We start from the raw sequence: 25,190 nt of genomic DNA, 5'->3' as shown, positions 1-25,190 counted from the left end.
CACAACTTCGATGGAAGTGTTCAATGAATTAGTTTTGATTTCTGCTCATAATTTTTTCCTCAGTATTCTCACGGAATCCTCCTACGAGCTTCTATAAAATTCCTATGGAATTTTTCTCACAACATTCCCATCGAGTTCTCTTGGTCAGAAATTTCTTCTTCTTTTTCGCATTTCAAGCTGTATGCTTATCGCATTTTAGCTTATTGCGTGCTCTCAACTTAGTGTTCTAGATGCACTTCCACAGTTATTAATTGAGAGCTGTCGATGCCTGTTCCATTTTTGCATTAGTATATTTGTGTGGCAAGTGGCCCAATGGAAGTCAAGAAATTTTCCATCCCGAAAAAATCCTAGACCGGACCGGCCACCTCCAGCATGGTCTTGCTTTGTAGCTGCGCCTTTACCGACTGAGCTAAGGGAGGACCCATAGTCAGAACTACATGGGAATTATCTTTTGAACATACTTGGAGCTCAATTAATTTGAATTCGTATTCTCCTCATATTTACCTTGGAACTCCCTAGGAGAATTCTTGACTCCGAATTTTAAGAATCACCTCAAATTCTCCTGATAATTCTTTATCCATTTTCCTTAGTATTTCCTAAGTGCATCATACTTAGAACCATCGTGAATATTTTCCTTAGAATTACGTTGGAATACCCCTAGAACTCTCTTCAAGATTATTTCGGGCCCATAGAATTAATTTGATTGTTTACTTGCCATTTCCTTAGAATTCTCCTTAGGTTTAACCAGGAATCAGGAAGTTTATTCCTTCAAGCAATCCATATATTTTTTTCAAGACGTTCTCCTCATAATTACATAGGAATACTCCTCCAAATTCATTTAGATTTATCGCTAGTATTCTCTTTATGACCGTCTAACAATTATTTTTCCAAGTCTAAATGCCTGGTAATGCTTTGTAACGTATATAGGGGTGGCCAATGTAGTCCTGGGTAAAGCCCTACAGTAAAAGTATGGACGACTGTCACCACAAAACTGAAAAAAAGCTGTTCCAATCGAGCAAAGCGGTGCATTTTGACGGTTCGATTGGAACAACTTTTGACAGACTGTCGATGTTTGTCGATGTAACTCTCATGTGATTTGAGGTGTGGCTTGAAGTGTTAATGTTTAAGTCCAAATGTTTTTTAACTACAGGGGGCTAATTACTGAATACGCATTTTAAACCAGCATGTAAGCAACCTTCCGATTGATTCTGAACCAAAACGTCAAATCTTATACAAGAACGTCATTATCAACGTCAATATGTTGGATTCAAACACAATGTAGGGGGTTTGGAAGCTGATCCCTGATTCCCGGAGCGTGTTTGATAATTGCCATTATCGTCCAAGGCACATGTTTCATTAGCGATAGATATTGTATTTCAATTCATATGCGTTTTTAAGTTTATGCTTGTAAAGACATGCTAGTTGTATTTTCCAATTTAGTTCAATTTGCGAGAAATACTTTTTCTAAAATGTTGAACCATTTTAAAGCCTGTAGATCATCGGTGTATTCAATATTATAACGGTGGCGTGTCAAAAATGATCATGGCGGTGTGCCGACTCAAAATCATCGGCGGCGTGTGAAAAAGTATCGGCAGTGGTGGCGTGGCGCAGAGGCGCAATGGTTTAGTTAAAACTTCAATAACAAAAACAGTGAGTTTTTAAGATTTTCGACCTTATGTTTATTTGAAAGTTTATCAAAAATGCAATCGGATCGGATTACGGGATGTAATGTCAGCCTGGCCCCTCACTTCGGTCGATCAAGCAAATAACTCATTCATTCAGCAATAATACACAATAGTAATGAAAAACTAATACCACATTTGCTGTAAAATTGTAATCCGTAAATGAATTGCCTATTTTTGGGACAAATTTAGAACATTTATTGCTCTTTTTAAAAGAAAAAGTTTAGTGAAATTTTCTTTATTTTCGATTTCTAGGCGCCATGACCTTGACATATTTTTGCACTAACGAAAATCTACACTGCGGTGGTCATCATAAAAGCTGATCATTTAATTAACTGAAAGGACTGAACTTTTTGGAACATGCTAGTTTAATAAACCAGTACCACACTTTTCACTCTTATTGTAATTTAGAAGATTTAACGCTTTCTGCGCTTTATAACTATGGGCCGAACATTAGGGACGTAATTTTGAGACGTGTTCCTAATTATGGCCTTATAAGCAAATGTTGAATTTCGTGGAACCTAGTGGATCGTTTCTTATCCTTTCACTCCACTGAAAAATCCCGTAGACAAAATGTTAATATTTGCGTGAAAGGACTCGTCGACATGTACACACGCTATTTCTAAACACCCCTAATTTGAGTAGGATCTACCCATATCCGTCAAAAGTAGGGTACCCCAACTTGAGTAAACAAAGTTGGAGATGACAAGATGGCTGAATCTGAAAGATTTATCATCATGTCAGTTACAACTTTGATTGCTCAATTTAGAGTAGCCCTACTTATGCCGGATATGAGTAGATCCTACTCAAATTTGGGTTGTTTAGAAATAGCGTGTAGTCAATCTTGCCTTCAAAACAAACTTCACGGCAAATGAAACTAACTCATATAATCCCGTTCACTCAAATTAAAAAAAAAACGTAGGTGTTCATCCAATGACGATAATCGAATGTGCAGGATGGCAGCTTCTACACCTGCGTAGGATATCGCACTAGAGTGATGCAAAATTTGAAATTTTCGCTCCACAATACTTAAACGATTCCAAATCGGATCCTGACTAACCTCTCAAAATTTGAACCCATTTGGTGAGAAACTGAGATTGCACAAACCATTTGAAGTTTGTATGGGAATTACTATGGTAAAACCAAGATTTTTGTTCATGTCTATCTAATAATTCACCATATCGGTCTGCTTCAAAAAATTTCAATTCTTCTTGTAGTAAATTTTCCCAGCTACAACTTTGCTGAAGACCATTTTTTAATTAAATGCAAGGATCGAAAGTTATCAATGGTTCAATGCGCTGATGTCTTATGATCATGCTCAATCAACTGCTCAGCAGGCAACATTGTTGTTTCTGGGGCGTTGAATAGGACACACAAATCATGGCTACTATGTCACACTGCAAAATACAGTGTTGCCTACAGAGCAGCTGCTTGATCATGTCATAAGTTTACCAATCTCTTAAATAATTAATAACTTTTTCCTGTCTCGTTTTACATAGAAACAATCTTCAGCAAAATTGTAGCTGAGAAAATTTTCTATAAGAATGGCTATCGAACTGTTTCGCAGCTCAATATGGAAAAAGACTAGAAGGCAATGAACAAAAAAGTTGAGATTTCCCATAGTAATTTACATGTAAACTTCAAATGGCTTGTGCGACGTCTGTTTTTAACCAAATGAGTTGTAACTTTGAGAGGCTAATCAGGACCCGATTTGAAACCATTTAAGCACTGTGGAGCGAAAAAGTCAAATTTTGCATCAGTCTAATATCGCACCCATTCAACACACATGGGCCTGGTAACAACGGCTTTAATTTCTCAACCAATGCCTGCTGTGATTATATACACTCTTAGCCAGTGCTGCAAAATCTCGACAGTACACGGTGATATTGACAATTCTGCTTTGGTCACTCATTGGAGCCAGCAGTCATAGTCAAGGCAAACCATGTCAATTGTCAATGACAATGCTGTCAGTGACGAACATGTGCAGATTTATTTATTAGCTAAATTTTTAACGAAATTAAATGACTTGAGCAAAACAATTACATGGATCCATTTTAGTGAATTAGTATCTACGTCCTGAGCTACTTGGATAACAATAATGTGACACAGAATGTACTAAATTACACTTTTTGTTACCGGACGAATCTTTGTCATTGACGAAAAAATGAATGAGATTTTGACGAAGGTTTTTTTGAGGATCAAGTCTGTCAGTGACTATGTGACGAACAATTTAATCAATATCGCGCGAAAGTCTGTCAGTGACAATGAAAAATCTCAGCACTGCTCTTAGCCTTATACAGTGAAATTTTGAATACAAATTCTCAAAAAATGTCGTAATGGCTGCGTTTTCAAACAGTCTAGATTTTATACTGCCCTTAAGGGCATCTTTAGCGGTGGTCTGATCTAGATCCAAATTTATGTCACATTTGAACCAACTAAAATTAAAAAGATTCGACGTCATTGTGTGAGATGTGTGGTTTTAAGGCCACAACTGCAGATTCCTTGCCAAGTCATTAGTTTCCGAGCAAACTTATCAGCAAAAACAAATTTATACCTGGAAGGGACATCCCCACGACCAGTTGCTAGGTAAAATTTTCGTCCGGGGATTTGTTTATAATCCATTTTGACATATGTTTCGTCCATTAAAATACAGCCATCAAATTTAGTCAAAACTCGTTCGTATAGTAATCGTGCTCGCTTTTAGGCCACTAAATTTTGTTTCAGAGAGCAATTCGGATATTTACTGGCACAAAATGACTTATATCCTTCTCTTGAAAGGATGTAACGCACGGTGGAAAAGTTGGAATCGTATTTCTTTGCCAAATCACGTATGGAGACAGCTGGGTTGCTTTTCACGTACCTCAACACCTTTCTCCTCAGCTCTTTGTCTCTAGTGCCACTTTTATGATAGATGCGCTGTGCTCTATCCACACCCAGAGTATTCTTGTAACGTTTGATTACAAGACTAACCGTTGACTTTGGGAATTTAACACTCTGCTATTTTTGAGGCAGACCACGAAGGGTTCTCTAGATGTTTGTGCACAATTAATTTTCTTTTCTCAAGTTCCATGATCCAAGTGGAACAGGATCTTGGAAATGTGGGACGGTCAAGAAATTGGAGGCAAGAAGCCACGGACCGAGTGAATTGGCGTAACATGAACAAACACCGTCTTTTTAGTTGCAAACTTAGCAGCTTCAAAGCTGTAATTTAATTGTTAACATTAGTTAAGATACAAAGGTAAGTATAATACAATAATCTTACATTTTCAGCGTTCTTCTTCTTTGTCACCGTCTACCACGGATGGACAATTCCGACACGATCGATAACCAACGGCAGGTATTTAGGTCCATTTTAGGTTAGGCAACAAACAAGGTAAGTACTATTATTCTAATTTTAGGAAAAACATACCTCAATTCTAATGAATGATCCACTTACTACGTGGAAAACCACGAAATTATAAAATACGAATCGAACTGTAATTACAATAAACGTTTTAAATCACAATTCTTCAATTATTAATCCCTAAACTTATAAGCTTTTTCACCTCACTAGAATTCACTTCTTTATTTTTCCTCACAAAGAAACCGAAACAAACTTCAATAGCGCTGATTAATCGTATGGGTCTACAACTGTATGCGTTTCTTCACATTCAATCTGTCATTCGCTTCGCCCGGGACTGGCGTTTCGCTCGCGAGGGTTCGGCCAGTTGGTTTACCCACAATTCGCCACGTCGAGGGGTATCGGCGACATCCCCCAACCCGTGAACCACTTCCGCTTCCGAAGCGACTACTTCCATACTCCTGTCGTTGCTCGCCACGTCCAGAACCGCCAGCTTCACCGCAGGTCTAGCGAACACTCCTCTAGCTGTCTGCACCGTAGCACGCCTCACCTGCCCAGATTTGTCCGGAAAGGTCTCACAAATACGTCCTCGCTCCCAATGATTCTTCGAATTTTCGTTGACTATCACGACTAGATCGCCTGGTTCCAGCGGCTTCACTGCATCGAACCATTTCGTACGCCTCTTTAGCATCGGGAGATATTCTCGTACCCATCTGCGCCAGAATTCGTCCACGATGTGCTGCGCAAGCTTCCAGCTGTCTCGAAGGATGTTACCGTTCACAAGTTCGGTTGCTGGTTGCTTGATACCGGTTGACCCATACAGCAGAAAGTGGTTTGGCGTTTGTGCCTCTTCGTCTGCTGCCTCCAAGGGAACGTAGGTCAGCGGTCGCGAATTGACGATCGCTTCAGCCTCCAACATCGTTTCCAACACCTCATCGCTTGGATGACGCGGACTATCCGATACTGCCTTCATCGCTACCTTCACGGACTTGACCATACGCTCCCATGGACCTCCCATGTGCGGAGCCGCTGGAACGTTGAAATGCCACTGGGTGTTCGCGTTGGTGAATGTGGCAGCGCAGTCCTCGACGATGTCCTGGATCTTCTGCTTCTCTTCAGACAACTGGCGATTCGCTCCTACAAAGCTCGTGTCGTTATCGGAAAAGACCTCCAACGGTGCGCCCCGCCGGGCCACGAATCTCCTGAAGGCCATCACGCAGGAAGTCGTTGAAAGGCTGTGTGCCAGCTCCAGGTGAACCGCCCTCACTGTGAGACAGGTGAACAGGCAAATCCACCTCTTCACCACGCTGCGTTCGACTTTGACTTCGAAAGGTCCCATGTAATCGACGCCGACGTAAGTAAACGGCCGAATGAATGGTGTCAACCGTACCTTTGGCAGTGGTCCCTTCAGCGGTGGCACCGGAGCAGCTTTCTGCACTTTATAGTGTTGACAAGCTCTGCTGACTTTACGTACGAGAGTCCGAAGCTTCGGTATGTAGAACCCTTGCCGTAGTTCATTTAAGCCTGTTTCTCCGTTGGCGTGAAGGAACCGCCGGTGAAAAGAATCCACCAGAAGGAAGGTGATACGATGATCGGATGCAGGTGCAATCCTTAGGGGTGTCGGACCAGGATAAGTAAGTAAGTAAGTAAGTAAGAAAAGCTTATCGCATTTTAGCTTATTGCGTCCTCTCAACTTAGTGTTCTAGATGCACTTGCACAGTTATTAATTGAGAGCTTTCGATGCCTGTATCATTTTTGCTTCTTATTTGCTTTATTTAACGTCGGTCTCTGTTCCGCAATCTAGTGCCAATCACCGACGGACATCAATTGCCATCCATTGACGGCAATCGAATGTGCAGGAAAGCAGCTTCCACACCTTTGTGGGATATCGCACCCATTCAACACACATTGGCCGGGACCAACGTCTTTACTTCCCTTCCGAAGGAAGACGTGACCAGAGATTTTAATTCCTCAGAAAAATACCACCGATCTCGGCTGGGATTGAATTCTGATCCATTGTGGTGAGAAAGTAGTCACGCTTACCACTACACCACCGGCGCCGGCACTAACTTGAAATTCACTTAACATAGGAAATGCACCCTTGGGCCGAGCGGTGCTCCGATCGGCACATTTTTTTTGTTTTTTAAAAGTTAGTCTGAAATTAGTGGCTCCTCCAACTTTGGTCCAAATCGAAAGAAGCCAATTTCACTTTTGTAATTTTTCTCAGTCACCTGGCGCGGAATGATCCAATATGTCTTAATTGAAAAAGTTCACCGTTTGATATTTTGGAGAAAGATCCCTTGTGCCACCTTTAAATATTAATTAAAAAGCTTATTCTTTGATATGATACATAATTAGTCCCAATAATCATTTTACACATGGGAAACCCGTGTCGGAACGGTTTTGAAAACTTAGCCCCACCTTAGTGCCCACAAGATTCCACCAGCTTGAATATACATTTTTCGTGAAAACGCACTACACTACACATTGATGGTGAGATCGACAGTTGAGTGTTTTTTTTTTAACTCAAAATCACTAGGTAGGTCATTCATAGACTGAATAACATTTTCCTCGTTTTTCTGGATATGAGAAAAAGTTCCGAAATGAACGGAACTCAAATATGAGTCAGATTCCATCTCAACTCACCCTGGTTACACCTGCAGCACAGAACAGAAGGGGAAGTGCAAACAAATCGGTGAATCAACAAGCGATGCGTTGTGGTAGCGTTCCACACGGGCTTTCTATGCGCACTACACTATCATAGCATGCTGCCTATCTTAACTGCAGGAAGAAGATGCCTTCTACCACTAGTATTAGTGTTTGCCAATGAAAAATGGAGCCACTTTTGATCCATAGTTCCCCTTCTGTTCTGTGCCTGTAATTATCCCCTACTTACCTCCATTTTCCAGCGGTGTATCGTTCACCCCGAGCACCAAATTTTCCGCCTTCAGCTTGGACGGTGCATAGCCGGGAATTTGAAACTCGCTCTCCTTGGCCGGTACTTTCGTCTTCGGTTCGGTCTGATTGCAAACAATCGTAAAATTAGCCCTGCCCATGTACGGTGTCATGTGGATCAGACAATCGCTGGTAAACACCAATCTCGGCACGCTGTACTTCCGGCACAGGTCAATCACCACCCGCGTACCGTCGACGTTAACCCGCTGCAACTCCTGATGGTTGGGCGGGAAGTCAAAGTTGATGTACGCCGCCATGTGAAACACGCAGTCGACACCTTCGAATGCGGACTCAATCTTGGACGGTTCGCAAATGTCACCCACGTACGAGACGACCTTGTGGATGTCGATGTGGCCTGTTGGATGGGAAGAAGGGAAGAAATGACATCCAATATTGCACACTCCATCATCGCCGCAGTCAGCAGCTTGATGTGGTTTGGCGGTCTTCTTACCGAGTATATTCTCGTATGGCTTCAAATCGACGACACGAATCTCGCGCACCTTTGGGTCACGTTCCTGCAGGGTTTTGATCAAATGTTGACCGAGAAATCCGGCGCCACCTGAAAGGAATACGACAGAAGGTCAATAATTGCCACTTAGTCTCTCAAGGGAAGGGATACACTGAATAGTGGTTACAAATGGGTTGCGAGGCAAACAAAAAAGAATACAGAAAAACCGGAGACAATCCTTCATCGGAAAAAGGATACGTCCTTGTGTGGTTTCCCGCACTACGAATCGTGACAAGAATTTCAATGAACGTTCGTTCCACATTTTTTTTCGGAGTGAAAAGTCTGTTCCGACTTGTGAATGAGACTGAAAATTATTAAAATGTGTGTATGTATGTGAAGCCACCAACAGAGCAGGACTTGCCATGACGGTCGGAAATCTGAAAATTATTGAAATGCTCATTTAATCTAGCTTATACCGTAACATTACGCTAGTTTAAATAATCCTTAAAAATTCCAATTTACAAAACAATCCAATGAAAATACATTAAATTTCACTGTTACTGCAACCACAATCTTAGCTGTGTTGTTTTCTAAAAGAGTAATTTTTATTTTTTGAGCATTGATTTCTAGGCAAATCAGAATAGTGTTTTAAATTTTATTGTAGCAGAAGATATACAGGAAATTCCTTAAAATTAATCGTGATTATTTTTAACGGGATTTTTTTTTCCGGAATTGAGCTGAAAATACAATAATTGGTAAGTAAGGCCGGGTAGCAATTATGGGCTCTCGAATTTCGAAGATGAGAGCATGCGTTCAGTACAAGTTGAAAATTTTATAGAAAAACAGAAAGCAAAAAAAATGGAAGCCTCACTCTCCTACCTTAAGCGAAACCAGAGCAGTGTGATAATCTACCGATAGAATAACAAAAATTATCATAATTATTCCAATGAAAAATCATTTGGCTGTTATCGGAGCAAAACTTCCCAGCATAACCACCAGAATCAATATTATTCCCGCATTTTTTTTCTCTCTCCTTGAAATCTGCCAGACAACTGGAGAGCGCTAGATAGCTACCTATAGAAGGATCGTGTGAGTGTGTGTAAATGCTGTGGCCACTTTTTCCATCCCTGCGGGCGGTGGCCGACCACGCTTGTTTGACGATGGCAGCTGGCAGGAGCCAGACCCTGCACGTAAAAGCGAGGTGTTACGTTATATTTAAAATTCAAATTATGTGTAAATACAAAATCAAAACGATGATGATTCTATCAACATAATGAATTTGTAATATCCCGCGAGAGAGTGGTGATGCGATTGCGATATTCGCTGGCGAGGGGGCACAAAGTGGGCGCTAGACTGATTTTCTCCTTTGAATTTTCCTCCGCACGCTGGATGGCTGGTTGGCTGTTTTCCGATCGTGCCAATTGCGCCAATTTATCTCTGTGCTTGACTGTTTCTGGTTCTGTTTGGTTGGAAATTTTCCATAGCGAGACGCTTCGGGGCTTTATTACTCGGGTTTTCCGCTCGGTACCGACCGGTATTAACCCTTGCGGCGGCGACGGAGAATTGGTTGGCTGCAACCCACTGATCCTGGTAGCAGAATCAGCGTGAAATCAGTGCCCCGGTATGGAAAGGCAGAAAACGGAGAGAGCATGCCGCGCCAGTAATGATTTATTTGATTTCCACTTGGCTGATTAAACGAATGCGTTGTGATTGATGTAAATTTCAACGTGCCTTGGAATCATTTTTTTTTTCGTTGGCATTTGTCTACCTGTTTATGTTTCAATATTTTTTTTCATAATCTAGCAGCACATTAAAAAAAGGGCTGCTTTTGATCGGCACGTGTGACATTTATTTTTGTCAGATGTCACACGTTTGAGAATTGACTTTACATTTTGAAATCATGGTTTAGCCATTTATACTCTTTGAAGAGGAGTGCTCTACCCATAAACGCATAACAGTCCCATGTGCATTTTTAGGGAAAATGAGTCATCCATTGGATTCGATTGCAGGTAAGCGTGATTGCTTCACACCCCAAAGGCCTGGGTTCAATCCCAGCACGGAAAACAAGATCGACGGAAAACATATCAAGGAGGTGGATTCGATTGCTAAATACCTATATTTTCCATGCGTTCGTAGATTTACTTGTTTTGTTCAGAAAATATCGTAATCAATAAGAACATATGGTTGCCTCAGCCATAAGATCCCAGATGAAAGATAAAATACTGTTATGCGTTTATGAGCAGTACTGGTCCTCTCTAGAGAGGGTCTAGATTAAGGGAGGATGGTTTTGAGCCAAACAAACTGTCAAAGTCAGAGTCAATCGATCAGCACCTATCTTGATTGAATTGACAGTGTTGCTAGAAACCATCTAGGTACAGTTGCCAAGACAGTTTGTTTTCAATCCGCTCCTCTTTTATACTAGACCCTCAAGTCCTCTCTATTACACTGGCATGAAGATTTACGATCTCTAAGTAGATGGGTGAAGTAGGGAAAATGGCTCTAATGTTGGCCTATGAATCTAAGATCGGGCCCATCGCTAAAAATCTGCTATTTATCAATTTTATCTAGATGAACGAGTCATTGAGACGGTACTAATAGATATTTTAGGTCGCTATTGAAAATTTAGTCCATTTCTGAATTTATGTATGGGCCCAAATTAGAGGCATTTATGCCGACATAACATCCATTTCCCCTATTAGCAATTGAGATTGAATGTAAGTAAAACTAAATTCATGGTAATTTCCGCGGAATGGAGTAATTGAGAACGTCTCCGTTGTAATTGATGATGAGACTATTGATCACGATCGGGAGATTAAATATTTTGGTGTGATTATTAATGACACAAACTCTCTAATTGACAATCCCAAGTAACAATTTTGGTTTATGAGGGTTTTTTTTTTTTCCTTTGGTTTGTTTTTTCCGTCGATCTTGTTTTCCGTGCTGAGCACCAATGCTACCGACGTGCCAGGAAGGCAGCTCCCACACCTGGACCCTACCTATCGACCCATCAACTCATGAACCGGGAACCAACGGCTTTACTTCCCATCCGAAGGAAGGCGTGATCAGAGATGTTATGCCTCAGAACATCCCGGCGGCGCCGACTGGGATTGAACCCAGGCCTGCTGGGGTGAGAGGTAATCACGCTTACCACTACACCACCGTCGCCGTTTTATGAGGGTTCTGTAGACCATAATTTTTGTAGCATGCTTTAAAACCACTATAAAACTTACAATGTTACTTGGGATGTCATCAAGAAAATTGCCAAGAAGTATGGAATTCTATGTCGACTGAAAAACGATTTAACTATTGCCACGCAGCGTTGCCAGTATTCCAGATTTATCTGGATTTTTCAGATTTTTAGTCATCTTTCCAGATACACAGACAGACCTCGTATATTTCCAGATTGTTTAAATATGTTCCAGATTTTCTTAGATTTTTTAAACATGTTGTGTGTGTGTGTGTGTGTATTCCCTCTAACCCCCACTGGCCAGCAGTGTTATTATGGAAGAGCTCTCCCTACAATGTCGCATTTATGGTCATTGTAGACAGCTTTAGTTCGGGAGTTAAAAGGTGAAAGCTCTATTGCAGATCCAGCAACCCATTTCCCAATGTCTGGAGAGTCACGCCCATTCTGAGGTTACTTTCACTTACAATAAGCGCCGCATGTATGCATCACCGTTATCAAATAGATATTGGTCTTACATACACGCTTCCAGGTTCGAATATATTCTTTTCAAACCAGGCACGTATTTAGTTTATGTTTTTAAATTGTAAAATGTATTTGGACTGGTCTCACCATGTTAATTTGATCCTCCAATCCATGGGTTCCGTAATTTTGATTTCCTCTAAGCTTCCCAACAAACAATTTTAGCTGTAGATTAGCTTATACAGCCAAAATTTGCCTTATGCAGCTAATTTTTGCCTGTAAAGGGTGATACGGTCAAAATTTGGTCAATATCAACTTGACGTATTTCTTTCAATTTTGCATTTAAAAAACCTGAACACCCCTCATTTTGAAGGTGTGTGTGTGTAGAATGTTGCTCCTATTTTGATTTTGGAATTCACTCTTCAGTTGTCAAAATGCCGTCCAAGCAAGAAGAGCAGCGTATCAAAATTTTGCTCGCGCATCGCGAAAATCCGAGCTACTCGAACGCAAAGTTGGCAAAATCGCTAAAAGTTGCCAAATCAACCGTTACAAATGTAATTAAAGTGTTTGGGGAACGTTTGTCGACAGCCAGGAAGTCTGGATCGGGGGGAAATCGAAAACCGGAAGCCGCTGAGACGACAAAGAGAGTTGCCGGTAGTTTCAAGCGAAACCCTAACCTCTCTCTCCGAGATGCCGCAAATAAGCTGGGTGTATCGTCTACAACCGTGCATCGAGCCAAAAAACGAGCCGGACTATCGACTTACAAGAAGGTAGTGACTCCAAATCGCGATGATAAACAAAATACGACGGCCAAAGCGCGATCCCGGAGGTTGTACACGACGATGCTGACGAAGTTTGACTGCGTGGTAATGGACGACGAAACCTACGTCAAAGCCGACTACAAGCAGCTTCCGGGACAGGAGTTTTATACGGCAAAAGGAAGGGGAAAGGTAGCAGATGTTTTCAAGCACATGAAACTGTCTAAGTTCGCAAAGAAATATCTGGTTTGGCAAGCCATCTGTACCTGTGGCTTGAAAAGCAGCATTTTCATAGCTTCCGGGACTGTCAACCAAGAAATTTACGTGAAAGAGTGTTTGAATAAACGTCTGCTGCCTTTCCTGAAGAAACACGGTTGTTCCGTACTGTTTTGGCCGGATTTGGCATCTTGCCATTACGGTAAAAAGGCCATGGAGTGGTACGCCGCCAACAACGTGCAGGTGGTTCCCAAGGACAAGAACCCTCCCAACACGCCAGAGCTCCGCCCAATTGAGAAATACTGGGCTATTGTCAAGCGGAATCTAAAGAAGACCAAAAAAACTGCTAAGGGCGAGCAGCAGTTCAAAGCAAACTGGCTTTCTGCGGCGAAGAAGGTGGACAAGGTGGCTGTACAAAATCTGCTGGCAGGGGTCAAGCGTAAGGCCCGGCAATTCGGATTTGGAAAAGCGGAAGCCTAACTGAATATTTTTCCTGAATTTTATACTAATTGAACTTGAAAAAGAAATTTAATTTGATTTTTTAAATAAACGATTTCACCGATTTACACGCGTTTTCCCTTGACCAAATTTTGACCGTATCACCCTTTATAAGCTAAGCTGCAGCTAAAATTGTTTGTTGGGTTTGCATCTCATTTCGTGATGCACCTTTGTCGTAATACTTCCTTTAACGATCACAAATTTTCTTGCATTGTCATGGTCATCTGGGAGGAGGTTCGCGTGTAGTGCTTTCCCCAGGAACAGTTCGCGGCCACCAACTGCCACCCGTCCAGTCTTGGGCGTATCCAGCGAGGCATCTTTCATATTGCTCGCAATCTTCGACACCGGCGAGACACCAGCAAGCGGGAAACCACGTCGGCCACCGAATCACCACCAAAACTCGCGACGGACACATAATCAACACGTTCCCGGGCTAATTCACCAACCGGATCGATCTCTCAATACACGCCGAAAGTGTAGCATCCGAACTTGGAGAACCGGGTTCCCGACATCGAACAATGGAACTGAATCTGCGTTGTATATTTTGGAGGTTAGATTCAAATTCAACCGAGCCACTCAAGGCAAACACAGGCAAAACACGATTTATCACTAAATGATAACTTTATGAACACTTTCAACTAAATGTCAGCACACAAATTAACAAATTTAAAGCCAAAATGTGTTTAATTCGCTTACGAAAAATACGCAGCAAAAGAAAAACACGTCAGCTTTCAAGCGCGGCCTACTGCAATCCAATTTTCCTAGATTTTTAAACATGTTGCTTTAAAAATATCGCTGCAACTGATTTAAACTCTAATAAAAAAAAATAAAAGTCAAACTTGCTACTTTAGTTATTAAAGGCCATCAACGTTGGACATTATTGGAATTTTAAGGTAATTCTGAAAATAGTTCACAGTTAAGTGTGAGGCGAATTCTTTGTGAAATCAAAGGAGAATTTCAAGCTACTTCTGAGTAGAATTAATCCATCTTTGTGGGCTTCGGGGTCGTGCGGCGTCACCCATCTCTTAGGTGTATTGTGAGTGCCACGAAGTGAGGGTTCGATTCCCGCTCCAGCCGGTGCAAATTTTGGCAACCTGAAAATTCTAGGATGATTCAAATTGAACTAAAAAAAGGCGAAGATATCCTGTGAAGAGTTCCAAGTAAATTCAGACTAACAAAAAAAAAATCATGATCTGGGCCGCAGGAAAAATATAAATTCCGGAATTTAGAATCATTGCAAGATCCTGATACTTTAAAAATGAAGCTATCAGTCTTTCATTTTAGTAATATAATAAAATTATTCTTTAGCATAAAATTATTCGTAGTGGTCATGCGAATGGTGGAGTTACCCGGAGTTTAGGTAAACTGTGTATGAGTTCCACGATGTAAGGCTTTGATTCCCACTTCAGCCCGGTGAATTTTGCTTCAAAATAAAATTGCCTACTGGTCTGCTGGGTGTTGTGTGTTGTATGATGTCAAGAATTAAACTGTAACACTCTGATCAACCTCAGAGCAATATTAGAATTATTTTGAACTAATAAAATCTTTAAATTCTGGTACTGCATCAAATAGTAAGGACTACATCGACTATTAGTTCAAAAAATCCATCCCATCTAATTTCCTTGATTCTTTGCTTCTCATTCTTTTAAAAAATGTTACAGTTTAAAAAAACAATTGTAACCATATTTTCTGCTGTTTTTACCCACATTTAACTCAATTTTTGAAATGCTGCGTAATGGATATTTGAACTTTTTTGGCACACCGTGTCAATACTTTCCAACTTCAGGATGATTTTAGCAATGCTTACAAGTTATTTGCTTTATATAATTTATTTAAACATGTAATTTATAACCATTCTAGTACTTTAAATAAATTCCAAATGATCATACTGACCTATTGTTAAGGGAGATTGGCACATCACTTTGATTTCAATGCATTATGTTAAAAAGAGGATTTTTTGGAGCATTCCAGATTTTTCCAGATTTTATATTTTACCTGGTCCAGATTTTTCTGAAATTACCTGGCAACGCTGAACCAGTCAAATACAGCTATACAAATCGATCATCTCTCCTCTTCTAGACTTTTGCCCTTCCATTTTATTTTTGGCCATTCCAACACAAATTTCGAGATTACAGTGCTAGCAGAATAAAATAATGCGTAAATTCTTTTATTTATTAAGGCTCAAATGTGGAAGCTTTACGGAGCCGAAATTAATTTTACATTTTACAATGTTTCTTAACACCAGAGTTAGAACAAGAGGGGTCCGAATACTAGCGCCTTAGTCGAGGTTACGAGGTACAATCTATTAACAAGTACACACTTAGAAAAAATCATGTAAATTTAGGTGCTCTGAGACTGACATATACGAGCGTCAATTTTGACATAAAATTGAGTCATAATAGACGAGAAATTCAGCTCAATCAAACGTACTTTTCGTCGAGTAACGAACTTTTCAGTCTCGGAGCACTTAATTTTACATGACATGTTTGTTTACGTCTCATCCTTTATGTCAAAGATGGATTACGTCACGTGTAAAATTAGTTATTTCTAAGTGTGTGGGATCAAGGAAAAGGTGTTTATCTCCACCCCGTTAGATCATGGGAAACGCAGTGCGGTGACGGAAAAGTGCTCTTGATTTCTGTCGAGATGACTGATGGTTGCTTATAACAGCTACGAAACATAAAAGGAGGGGCTTGGGAAGGGACAACAATGCGAGATACTAAAACTGATACACGAACTATCAAAACACTACCAACTCTCAAACGTTAGTAATTTTAAACGTGAAAGTTGATGATCGACGAAAACAATGGCCATTTAGAAGCTAGTTGCTTCAAAACAGTTTTCAACATTGGAATCATCAAAACAAAAATATTCCTCATGGAGTCAGACACATTCAATACTTTGAGAATGCCATCCACAATTCCAGAAAACGTGAACATGGCTTCATGTTGTCCCGGCTGTGGAACTGGTACATCTATCAAAATCAAATGATTTGAAACCCGGTGGAGGGGCTTTCGGAACATTGCCGCTACTTCAGGATTTCTTCAAGATGACTCCATACCAATTTGAGCAGGAGGTTTCAGCAAAACCGACAAGCGATAGATCAAGAGGAGGATCGAAAGCTGGTGTCCCGGTTACGACATTACTATTTACGAGTGAAAAGAGGAGAGACGTCAAACATAGATGTGGGAAATACGCTCGAAGAACTTCTCAGATCGATTAAGGAAACTTTACGCGGCCTCACCGACAAACCTTCAGAGGACGACGTAGGCACAGAGAAAGATGACACAACAGACCAAGACGGGAAACCTAAGGACTCGAATAATACTGGAGCAAAAATTAAACTACCACCTACACGACCAATCGAAGGATTCGAAGGGGAAAGATAAACAGCCAACCTACGAAGAGTTGCAGCAATATATTGTGGACCTTAAAAACACATTGCAGCGATTGGGTAATCTGAGAGCCAAGGATGACCAAAAGAAGACGAGTAAGGATCATGGGATAACAGAACGAACAAAACCAGCCAACAGATTATCAGCTAAATCTAATCAGTCACAAACCATAGATTTCGACAGCAGTGAGTCGGATAGAGGGAGACATAGTGGCAAAGGACAAGGAACAAGTACTAAACTCGATAAGGGACTTAGATCGTACTCAGACAAATCCAACCGTGGGATCGACGATCGGCAGCGTGACTGGCATCGTAACAGAAGGCAGGCCAACTATCGAGGAAGAAACGAGGGTAGGAGTTCCAGTAACGATAGTACCAGCGGATCGGACAGATACCGTAAAAGAATCAGCAGAGATTTTTGACAGTTTCGAAGGATTGAGCACTGGAAGCTCTCCTTTTCCGGGGACAACAGAACAGCATCCATAGAAAAATTCGTCTACAAGTTGAAGAAGATAGCAGAACAGAAGGAGTTTGTCAGCGGAGTTTACTTCGAGACATACACTTGATTCTGGAAGGTCAGGCCTTGGACTGGTTCTTTACATACGTGGACGAATTCGAGGATTGGGATGACTTCGAGGAGAAAATCAGGTTTCGGTTCGGGAATCCAAATCAGGATCAAGGAATTCGACAACGGATACACGAGCGGAAACAACACAAAGGTGAATCTTTAAGTGTATTAGTATCGGAAATAGAACGGCTTAACAAAATGCTATCAAAACCGCTTTCGAAACGACGGAAGTTCGAAGTTGTCTGGGAAAATATGCGCCCCCATTATTGCTCAAAAACCTCCATTATTCGAATACGAGACTTGGAACATCTAATCAAACTTAATCATCGGATTGATGCGGCTGATACCAGCTTCCAGCCACACCCAGAGATAAGGAATACGGAGCCTCGAAATCAAAGGAATATCCATCAGGTAGAATGTACATTAGAGTGATGCAAAATTTGAAATTTTCGCTCCACAACCTAACCTCTCAAAATTTGAACCAATTTGGTGAGAAACTGAGATGGCACAAACCATTTGAAGTTTGTATGGGAATTACTATGGTAAAACCAAGATTTTTGTTCATGTTTATCTAATAATTCACCATATCGGTCTGCTTCAAAAACTTTCAACTGTACTTGTAGGGAATTTTCCAAGCTACAACTTAGCTGAAGACCACTTTTTGATTAAATGCAAGAATCGAAAGTTATCAATGGTTCAATACGCTGATGTCTTGGCGTTGAATATGACACAAAAAATCATGGCTACTATGTCACACTGCAAAATACAGTGTTGCCTACAGAGCAGCTGCTTGATCATGTCATAAGTTTACCAATCTCTTAAATAATTTATAACTTTTTCCTGTGTCGTTTAACATGGAAACGATCTTGAGCAAAGTTGTAGCTGAGAAGATTTTCTATAAGAATGGTCATCGAACTGTTTTGCAGCTCAATTTGGAAAAACACTAGAAGGAAATGAACAAAAAGTTGAGATTTCCCATAGTAATTTACATGTAAACTTCAAATGGCTTGTGCGAAGTCTGTTTCTATCCAAATGAGTTGTAACTTTGGGAGACTGACCAGGACCCAATTTGAAACCATTTAAGCACTGTGGAGCGAAAAAGTCAAATTTTGCATCAGTCTAATGTACATCTTCCTTAGATGAATGCGAAGAACCAGAGGATATAGACGTGATCAAAACCAGACCAAACGTGGGAGGTCAGAGAACAAGCCAACGAAACCAACCGATGATGAGGAGGAATACAACAACGACGAATCAACAACAAACTGGACATTTGCAAGGGAACGTATGCTGGAACTGCAGGAAGGTTGGTCAGAACTGGCGGGATTTTAAGGAGCCCAGAGCAATCTTCTGCTACGGATGCGGCGAACTAGGTCGCACAGTCCGTTCATGTCAACGGTGCGTGGGATCAAGCCGCAGAAGGAGTGACCAGAACCAGGGAAACCAGTAAGGGGATGTACGTTGGGGACCCGCACATTCCGAAGGACGACAAGGTTCCCGAAGAATCAAACTTCGATCCAATTGACCGCATACACACCATTAACATTCAAACTAGAAGATGTCCCTACCTCAACGTAAAAGTATTTAATACAGAACTTACAGCTCTTCTGGACTCAGGGGCCGGAATAAGTGTTGTAAATTCTCTCGAGCTGTCGGAGAAGTATGGATTGAAACTTCAGCCAACTCGATTGAGAGTCTGTACAGCCGACAACACGGAATACAAATGTTTGGGGTACCTGAATATCCCTTATACCTACAAAGGTATTACAAGGGTAGTGCCAACAGTAGTTGTTCCGGAAATCGCGAAACCTATTATACTAGGCTGTAATTTCTGGCGAAGCTTTGGCATTACACCAATGGCTGACTTAGGTCATGGACCAAAACAAGTAGGTCAGTTCAGTGATGCGGATGAGATCCTCGCTTTTACTCTGGAACCTGTAGGAGAACTTCCAAAAATTCCAATCACGGGGAACGACACAACGTTGGACGTTCCAACTTTTGACATCCCAGAGGAGGCACAGGTACCTACGGTGGAAACAGTAGAGGTGGAGCACAATTTGTCGGATAGAGAGCGACAGGAATTAGTGCAGGTGATGAAAGGTTTTGAGTACACCCACAGCAATAAATTGGGACGGACGGTCCTCCTTGGAGGTGGCGCTTAAGCCGTCCATTAATCGAGCCAGGGAACGATTCAGAAGTCGGAAAACCGTTAGCCGCATTTTGCGCGCTACAAAGTTTCTGTTTCCGTCAATGATGGAAAGATGGTCGTGGCCTTCCAGATGGTGATGGTGAACAATTAATTTGGAATTCTCTCAGTACGCCGCGCTAGTGTACATGTGAACTTTCTGTACCTATAAGCTATATTTTGATAACCTGACCATCTAGGAAATTGGTGAGTTCGACAAACTTGTTCAAGTCAGCGACGCTTTTTGGATGGTAGACAAATTAGTTCACAATTTTCTCACTACGCGGTGCAAGTATGAATGTGAACTTTCAGTATGTGCTATCCCAAGAAACATTGCAAGCTTTATAAAGGTTTTATAGCATTCTACAAGTCTAAATCATGGTCTACAGAACCCTCATAATATATATGAAAACCAAAATCTTTACTTGGGATATCTTGAAAGCCCGACCATCTAGAAAGTTGTTGCTTTTGTTGGTAAGGTGACTAAGGATTTTCTGATGATTGACATACAAGTGCTGTGTAGTGAGATAATTGTGAACTTATGTTTCCTATCCAGAAGGTTTTAATCAACAGACACCTCTATGTCAGTGCGCAAATAACATTGACATTATAAAGGGACCACTGATATTAAAATTACTGCCGCAAATTTTTCATATATACACCAGCTAGAAAAATCATCAGTAATATTAAAACAATGTAATGGTTATACAAAAAAGATGATTTATTGAGATAAATGTAAGCTTTTCCACCTTTCCCTAGTGATATTCATTTGGATAGTAATGTCAAACCAGTATCGCCTATGCTTACTACGAATATCAGTATGGGAAGTGAAATTCCGTGCTAGGCCAATATCGTACGTCAATTGATATTATTGACAGCACGCAGCTCTGCTTAAGATATATTTTATATAGGAAATTGACTTGTACGTTAGCTCCGCATAGTTATATAATTTTGAACTACTTTTCTCTAACCAATCGACCTTGACCTACTATACAACTTTGCCGAAGACAGTAATCTTCTATATGTCCAGGATCATTTGATATTCCATGTGGTCGTCTTACCACAAATCAATACGAAACTAACGATTTTAAGTTGGCTCATTACTTGACTAGTCCATTGATCCCAAGCACATCTATAAGCATATCCCATTCCCGAATTAGAAGCTGTGTTTGTTTTAATATTCCTACGTTTCAAGGTGTGCTGCTGAGCGAAGGATTTGCAATATCTATGCATTCATAGGATCAACAGTTCAAAGAATAAATTAAAGATTGTACGTATCCTTATTGCGAAAGTGCCGCACTAGTCACGGTAGAAAGTGAATCAAGTTTACCGATTTTTTGATCGGCAAAAATCGTCAAAAATTAATCAAGTATTATTCTCTTAAGAAATACTATTGTGATAATTCGAATTCGAACGGCAAGCTTGAAAATAGATTCGAAGAGTTTTTAGAGATATTCGATGACATATTTAACCATGTTTCAAAGTTGTTGCAATTTATTACAATCCTTAGCAGGCACTCAAAACAACGTTGGAAAACACCCCTGTACCTGCTAATTAATATATACTTCTGCAAGAGATGAAGCACAAAGTCGTTCATTCATTGTGCCTTGTATCCAACCAGCATGTATCGTAAAATGATTGTATCACCACACCACACACCATCAACCTGACCGTGAAAGCATTGTGTCACTTAAGATCGTGCCCATACCCAATATGATGGAACGTGCGGAAGATCTTCCTCTCTCGCTTTGTGTCTTCTCGCTTCGTTTAAGTCGTTTGTTTGGGGTGGAGCCGTTCGTTGCGTAGGTAACGTTGAAACCGGCTACGTGATCAACTTGCTAAAATGCAAACGCCAACAATAGGGGCTAGGTTGAATTTGTCAACCTGATTAGATGCTTGGTTGGCCGACTTGGAATTTCGGCAAAAGGTGCACGGTCGTTCCACTTTGAGAGCTACGGTTGGTTGCATAAGCGTTCCAACAACAACGACACAGAATCAAAACTGCGGCTTGGATGCTGTTGCTGCGAACTCGATCAGTCTCCCCGAATTTAAACTTGCATTAGGAAATGGTTTGGGGTGGAAGGAGGTGTTTCGTCGTCAGCCGGTATTTTTGGGCAACGTTTTTCGTTTCTCGTTGATGGATGTTAGTATGGCTGTTGTATGTGTATATAAGATTTAAAACTAATTTAACGGGTGTTGTGAAATGTATACTGATTTGATTGCATTTTTGCTCAAAAGGAGAGTGTGGAAACTTGTTGGAAGGTTAGTTTATTCCAAATTTCGAAGAACAGTTAGCTAATAATTACCAGTTATAAGAATCACTTCCTTGGCATCCATTTCTGTGATTTATTTGTCCTGATATATGTCACTAGTTATACCCTTTATTACACATTCACAATGCAATTGCAGTTCCTTGATAAATTCTCGATAACAAGCACTCTTAAATATGACTTAAACTCATTTATGATACCATTTTTCACCAGAATAATCATTCATAACTTCCAGCTTTGCAAACAGGTCATTCACACAGTCCGTTCTTGTTCTTTCGATAACACACAAACAACTTCTGCTCTGGTGGCACAGTGAACCGAAACTGAACTCCCGAAATCACGTTTTTGGAGCGTCTTCTGCGTCGTTACTCAGCCCAAAACTCGATCTCTTGTTATGGCGACAATATCTTTCCCTTTGAAGTAGCTCCCTAGGAAACGGAGCGTACGATCGCGATCACTTCTTAGCAACGACTAAATGGCTTAAGTCTACAAGTGGCAAGGTCCAGCAGATCTTGCTTTTGCTTTTTATTTTATTTCGTAGTGACCTATCATTGATCAACCACCATCATCATCGTCTGATCAACGGTGTGCTGCGCAGTCAAAATACAAACCATGCCACAACTTTCGGTGCCTTTGGTTGGTGATATGACGTAAGAATCACCTAATACATGATCAAAACTTTTCTAGACCTCACTCCTTCCCCAGAAAATGCTACGCAAGATATGCATGGTCCCTTAAACGTTTATTGATCAATGAAGGGCATAGTAACTTCGCATATTTAATTACGAAAGAAGTGCATGACAGGGCAAAGTGCAACAGTGCCCTTCGGGAGGTCTCTGAACTAGGAGGTGCACTGAGCATCTTATGGAAAAAACAAACAGATATAAGAAAGGCGACACGACTGGTTGAAAGCTATTGCACTCTTCCAGATTTCAACGGTTGACCTTGACTTGAGGTTGTAATGATTACTTCGTGCTATGTCGGGTTGAAAGATTGCAGCAAGAGAAAATAGTCGATGCGAGTTCCTGTTGATGCAGGCGGTACTGTCTTCAGAAGTTAGGGTAGTTCTTATAGCTCCAATATTTGACCCTGGTGGGTAAATTTAGCAAATAATGGATTGATTTTAAAGGGAAAAAAATCGGTCGATGATTTCTGAGGTTAGGCAGTTTAGCATTATTGCTTCACTACTGAGTTGTTTTTTTTTAACCAAACGGCTAACAATGGGACATTTTGAATCTCGATGTATTGCGTAAAATGTAAAACAAAATATATTGACGTGATCGTCGAGTTAGGGATGTAAAGAGATTAAAGCGGCCTGGATTTTTCATCGAGTTAGTGAGATTATCGAGTAAGGAAAAGTTGACTGTAGTTACAAAACACAAAGTATTTTAATTTTCGACGTTATTTCATCAATTAAAGCGTGCACTAATTGACACTTCTTAGCGTAAAGTGGGATGATTTTGATCTTATTTGTAAGTGGTTTTGCATATTGTGTACACATCACATAGGGTGGATGTACCAGTTATGGTTTGTGCACCAGTTAGTTAGGCCCTACTCTATAGAAACTCCATGTGCCATAACTGGTTTTTTTTTTAATAGTGCTAGTATGTTACTAATATTCCTCTTCTACGTGTTCTGAGGTATGAAAATAACAGTTTTATTACACTTTTGATGTATTATTTACTTTACTTTTGATGATCTACTGAAAAAGTTGAGTATAGTGAGTTACTAGAATCGATGCCATAGTCATTCTATACCCAAACTAAAAATGAATTGCATTGAATGTTAGTTGCATTTCCTGTCATCCTCAGCAGCGATTATCGCAGCGAATGATATAAGTTGACCTTGCAGATGATGAGGTTTGCTTCTACTCACCTAAAATATTTTGTACTTGTAAGTTAAAAAAAAGAGGTTGCAAAGTATGTGTTTGACACATGAAACCTGTCAATTTTGCTTTCAGAGTGTCACAATCAGCGATTTTATGCTTCGTGAGCCTTGACTCAGAGTGAGCACTCGTGAGTCGTAAAATCGCTGGTTGTGACTATTTGAATGCTAATTTAACAGGTTTTATGTTTCAAACACTTGCCTGTCAACCTATTCTTGTATCTAACGAGAAAAAATATCGTTATAACATATAATGATTTCAAAATTCCGAAAATCATTTTTTTATAGCAAACGAGTGGAAGCAAGCCTGCAGACGATGTAATGATGGTTTATCTTTTTTATTTCGTGTTCTGTCTACGCTTTCAACTATACAAGCAAGCATTTATAACATTGTAGAACAACGCACAACGTAGAACGGGTGTGGCCAGATTCACCTTACGGTCCATGGCATGTTTTTTTTTTTATTATTATAGGTACTTTAACGCTCTTGGGTCATTCGTGACGGAGGTGAGATTTGAACTCGTGACTTTGGCGTGAGAGGTATGGATGCTAACCACAACGCTGTGGTCGCCCCCTACCATGCCATGATTGGGGTTGGTAATACCGGCCCATTTTTCCTAAAACCGGTTTTACGATATTGAAAATTCTAATACCGGTAAAACCGGTATTTGGACGAAGTTCTAAAAGAAATAAAAAGCTGCATAATTTGTATAAAAAGCGTTTATTGGTCAACGATTGAAGAAAAAAATTTACTATTCAAAGCTTGGCCTGTTCGTTAAAATAACCTTTGAGAACGCAAAGAGCGTTTATCGTATTATCTCCCAAACGAGAACGGAGCTTAGTGACAATGTTTCCGGATACCGAAAATACTCGTTCAGACTCCACTGATGTAGGACGTACAGTGCAAAGGGCATCGTAAATGATCTTCATGTATTTGCCTTTCAAACTCTCTGCATCGTAGTAGGCGAACTCTTGTCGAACAACTTTGGTCAAACTGTTTGCTGACGTTGACGTTGAGCCAGAACTAAAAAGCTGCAAACTTCGACTGCTGCAACCGTCTTTCAAATTTTTCCTTCACGGTCAAACCATCGTTCTCTGCATCAGCTGCATCATCTAGTCGATTGAGTTCCTCTCTTCGCTCGATCTCTGCATTCATTCCGTTCCCTTCCAAATCAATCAAACGATGTAGCATTTCAATCGACTGCTTTATCAAAGCAGTCCGCGAGGTCTTGAAAAATATTCCAAAGTCATTTGTCATTGTATCGCGGACAGAGCGGTTGCTCATAAATGCAAACAAATCTGAAATTCTTCCAACAAGAGACTCGAGGAGCTGTTTCGCGATATTT

At 40.7% G+C, this 25,190-nt stretch overlaps 1 protein-coding gene across 1 annotated transcript in view; it reads right to left on the bottom strand.

The window, feature by feature from the left end:
- Positions 1–22,036, bottom strand: part of LOC135702728 (3 beta-hydroxysteroid dehydrogenase/Delta 5-->4-isomerase) — a 31,010-nt gene extending 8,974 nt beyond the window's left edge. Inside the window, exons 1-3 of the mRNA XM_065223779.1 lie at positions 21,997–22,036; positions 8,429–8,536; positions 7,919–8,332 (exon numbers count right to left, since the gene is read on the bottom strand). Of these exons, the coding sequence (XP_065079851.1) occupies positions 7,919–8,332; positions 8,429–8,536; positions 21,997–22,027 (553 nt within the window). The 5' untranslated portion in view covers positions 22,028–22,036. The remainder of the gene's footprint in view (positions 1–7,918; positions 8,333–8,428; positions 8,537–21,996) is intronic.
- Positions 22,037–25,190: the final 3,154 nt, after the last annotated feature.

Source organism: Ochlerotatus camptorhynchus, unplaced genomic scaffold, assembly GCF_037179485.1.
Source record: "Ochlerotatus camptorhynchus isolate MF236.1 unplaced genomic scaffold, CSIRO-AGI_Acam_v1.1 ptg000196l, whole genome shotgun sequence".
Taxonomy (NCBI): domain Eukaryota; kingdom Metazoa; phylum Arthropoda; class Insecta; order Diptera; family Culicidae; genus Ochlerotatus; species Ochlerotatus camptorhynchus.
Note: the sequence above shows the minus strand (reverse complement) of the source record. Positions and strands in the feature narration are given on the sequence as shown.